Here is a 3721-nt window from a genome sequence, read left to right as displayed (position 1 = left end):
CGTATCTCATGTTCTATTATTTTGCAATGTTTTGAGTGTACCACAAAAGAAGACAACCGAAAAAAAGGAGAAGAAGAAGGGAGAGGACGCGCTGAGCGGGCGAAGGAGAATTGGACAAGTCACGGCAATGGCCGTATAAGGTGTGTGTCAACTAAAGATTCAAGACAGAGAAAATGCGCTTATAATCTGTATTCAGCAAGCCTGGACAACTGTTCCCTGCTCCAGTCAATCACGGAAGAGTTTGTGAACAACTCGTGCTGCGAGTGAGTGAGTTGAACTGTGTTCTCAAAAAGACGAAACAGAGAAAACTAAGCTAAGCTAATGCTAAGGCTAGCTCCATTGTGTCTGTGCTAATTACCTCGTAGAGAGTCACAATCCGTTTTGTGCTTGCAGGAAACTGGAGCTTTAAGTGTTCGGTAAGTCCCAGAACTTTCTTTAAGAAAAACGGTTTGTTTTACCACTGAAGTAGAAAGTATGGAAGCCCATTCCCGCCAGTTAAATGAGAAATAAAACGCTCTAAGTCGTTATTTCTACTTAGCTAAGTAGAAATTCCGACATATCTAAGTAGGAAATGAGCAATAAAACGCTCTAAGTCGTTATTTCTACTTAGCTAAGTAGAAATTCCAACATATCTAAGTAGGAATTCCGACTTAGATATGTCGGAATTCCTACTTAGTCTTCCCTAAGTCGAAATTTTGACTTAGCTAAGTAGAAATAACTAGATAGCTAAATCGAATCTCGACTTAGCTAAGTAGAAATAACTAGATAGCTAAATCGAATCTCGACTTAGCTAAGTAGAAATAACTAGATAGCTAAATCGAATCTCGACTTAGCTAAGTAGAAATAACTAGATAGCTAAATCGAATCTCGACTTAGCTAAGTAGAAATAACTAGATAGCTAAATCGAAATACCGACTTATCTATGTCGAAATTCCTACATAGCTCAAAGTATCGACGTAAACCTGTCAACCTGAAGTAGTTATTCTTCTTCCTGTTTTGTCGCGGAGACTGAGAGCTAACGCTACAGGACCTTTCACCACACAGTTCAGATGGATGCAATAATTGAAGATTATTTCAGGCGTGGGTTCACAAATAAGGAGATTTTAGTGGTTTTACAAGAATCGCATAATATAAAACTAAGCCTCCGGACCCTGGAAAGAAAACTACAAAAGAACCAGCTATGGAGGAGACGAAATAAGACAGATGAAGCTGAAGTTGCATTCTTCATTCACCAACAGCTACAAACATCGACTAAACAACATGGCTACAGATGGATGCATCAAAAATGTTGGATGGCGGGAATAATAACAGACAGAGAAACGGTGCGTCAATTGATACGACTGATGGATGGTAATGGGGTGGGTCTGCGTGCCCGGAACCGATTGAGACAGCGTATATACAGTATGTCAGTCGTGGCCCAAACTACGTATGGCACATAGATGGGTATGGCAAATTAAAGCCGTATGGGATATGCATCAGTGGCTGCATAGACGGTTTCTCAAGAAAAATGATATGGCTGGAAGCATACAAAACCAACAGTGACCCTCGTGTTATCGCGGGATACTTTATGGATGCTGTGAGTGAAATAAATGGATGTCCTCAAAAGGTCCGGTTGGATCGTGGAACTGAAAATACACACCTTGCGCAGATGCAGCGGTTTCTGCACGACAGTGAGGACGAGAATGGTTCTGAGTGTGTCATTATAGGACCAAGTACTGGCAATCAAAGGATTGAACGCTGGTGGTGCACATTGAGAAGTCAATGTGTCCAGTTTTGGATGGACCATTTCGACCAGCTAAAAGCAGACGGCTATTTTGAGGACTGCTTCATTGATAAATCACTGATCCAGTTTTGTTTTCAAAACACCATACAGGTACAGTATCCCCTCCCCATGAGCTTGTAATACAGATAACAATAACGGTATAGCCGCATTTGGATTCATTTCTGTCAACAATAAGTGTATTCACATACTTCAGTGTTGTGCAACGCTGTGTCCTATGCCAGAGGGACATGTACTCCACTGACTAACCTCAGTTTCCACAGCATTTAAAACCTAGCTCTAAGTGTGGTTATTATTAGTAGTAGTAGTTGTTGTAGTTGTAGTAGTAGTATTCCATTATTCACAAGTAACAATCTACTTTCTTTTTATCAGACAAATTTAAGGTTTTGTTACCTTGACATGTTTCAACTGTTATGTTTGTTGTTGGCGTGGTCAGCCGAACAGACCTGTCAGGTCTATCCACGCCCAGAACAGCTGATACTGACGCATCTGTTCTGGGGAAGACTGCAGATATATTGAAAACATGTCAAGGTAACAAAACCTTACATTCGTCTAATAACTTTTTACTTTGATGGGCCTATTTTCAGTGTGCGGTTATTTTAAATGTTCTGAATACATCTCTCATCACTTTGTGCAGGAGGAGCTTGATGAAGTCGTAACTGCCTGGAACAATCATCGCATAAGAGCAATCGACAATCCTCGGGATCCTTATGGGCATCCTTCCATCATGTATGCCGTTCCCAACCTTTATGGGGGTCAAGATTTCTTGCAGCCAGCTGATGAACTTAAAATGGAAATATGTAGAGAAGATTGTCATTTTAAGGACTATCCTTGCGATGAGGATGTGTTTCGTTTATGTATAGAACTTATGGATGAGCACAACCTGGAAATGTCTGATGACGTGTTTGAAATTACTGACCTTTATGTACGACTTCGTCAAATGGTTACTGCTGCGCTGGAAGAATAAGGTATGTGATTTGAAAAGAACAGCTCAGTATACCGTTGAATACAATCAGTGACACTATCACTATAATAGGGTTTATCGAAAATGTTTATCTTACGTTAAATAATTTACAGAACTGTCATTGTAACTGAATAGTTTGCGATGTCGCCTTGGCCCCCTCCAGCTTAATGCAGACAAGACAGAAGTGGTTGTTTTGGGCCCCAAAAAATGAAATGTCTAAAGTCAGTGCTCAACTAGACTGTCATTGAAAGCCACAAGTCAAGCCAGAAACCTTGGTGTAATTATTGACTCCGACTTGAACTTTAACAACCACATAAAATCCATCACTAAATCTGCCTATTACCACCTGAAAAACATTGCTAGAATAAAGGGGTTTCTGTCTAAGCAAGATGCAGAAAAACTAGTTCATGCATTTATCTTCAGTAGGTTAGATTATTGTAATGGGTTGTTCACAGGTCTCAGTAAAAAATCAAATCGGACAGCTGCAGCTGATCCAGAACGCTGCTGCCAGGGTCCTTACAAACACCAGGAAACTGGACCATATCACACCAGTCCTCAGATCACTACACTGGCTTCCTGTGAGTCAAAGGATAGATTTCAAAATGTTATTGCTAGTCTATAAAGCACTAAATGGTATTGGAGCCAAATCTATTCAAAACTTATTAGTACCCTACGAAACATCCAGGCCCCTCAGGTCATCTGGGACAGGACTACTCTCTGTTCCCAGAACCAGAACCAAGCATAGTGAAGCAGCATGCAGTTACTATGCTCCTCACCTGTGGAACAAACTTCCAGAACACCTGAGGTCTGCTCAAACAGTCAGTTCATCTAAATCAGGCCTGAAAACACAGTTGTTTACTCCTGCCTTCCCATAATTGCTTAACACATTTCTGCTTTCTTTTGTTTTACTGTCATATTTTATGCTTTTAATGTAATTTTAATACATTTTTGTTTTATGCTTTCTTCTTTTGTTTTTT

At 40.3% G+C, this 3721-nt stretch overlaps 1 protein-coding gene across 1 annotated transcript; it reads left to right on the top strand.

The window, feature by feature from the left end:
* Positions 1 to 1046: 1046 nt before the first annotated feature.
* Positions 1047 to 3186, top strand: LOC109967092 (uncharacterized). The gene is made up of 2 exons (XM_020612448.1): positions 1047 to 1873; positions 2418 to 3186. The coding sequence occupies exons 1-2, from the start codon at positions 1508 to 1510 to the stop codon at positions 2745 to 2747; spliced, it is 696 nt and encodes a 231-aa protein (XP_020468104.1). The 5' UTR covers positions 1047 to 1507; the 3' UTR covers positions 2748 to 3186.
* Positions 3187 to 3721: the final 535 nt, after the last annotated feature.

The sequence above is a fragment of the Monopterus albus genome, unplaced genomic scaffold (genome assembly GCF_001952655.1).
Source record: "Monopterus albus unplaced genomic scaffold, M_albus_1.0 scaffold125.1, whole genome shotgun sequence".
In the NCBI taxonomy this organism is placed as follows: domain Eukaryota; kingdom Metazoa; phylum Chordata; class Actinopteri; order Synbranchiformes; family Synbranchidae; genus Monopterus; species Monopterus albus.
The sequence above is the reverse complement of the archived record's forward strand: the minus strand, read 5'-3'. Positions and strand labels throughout refer to the sequence as shown.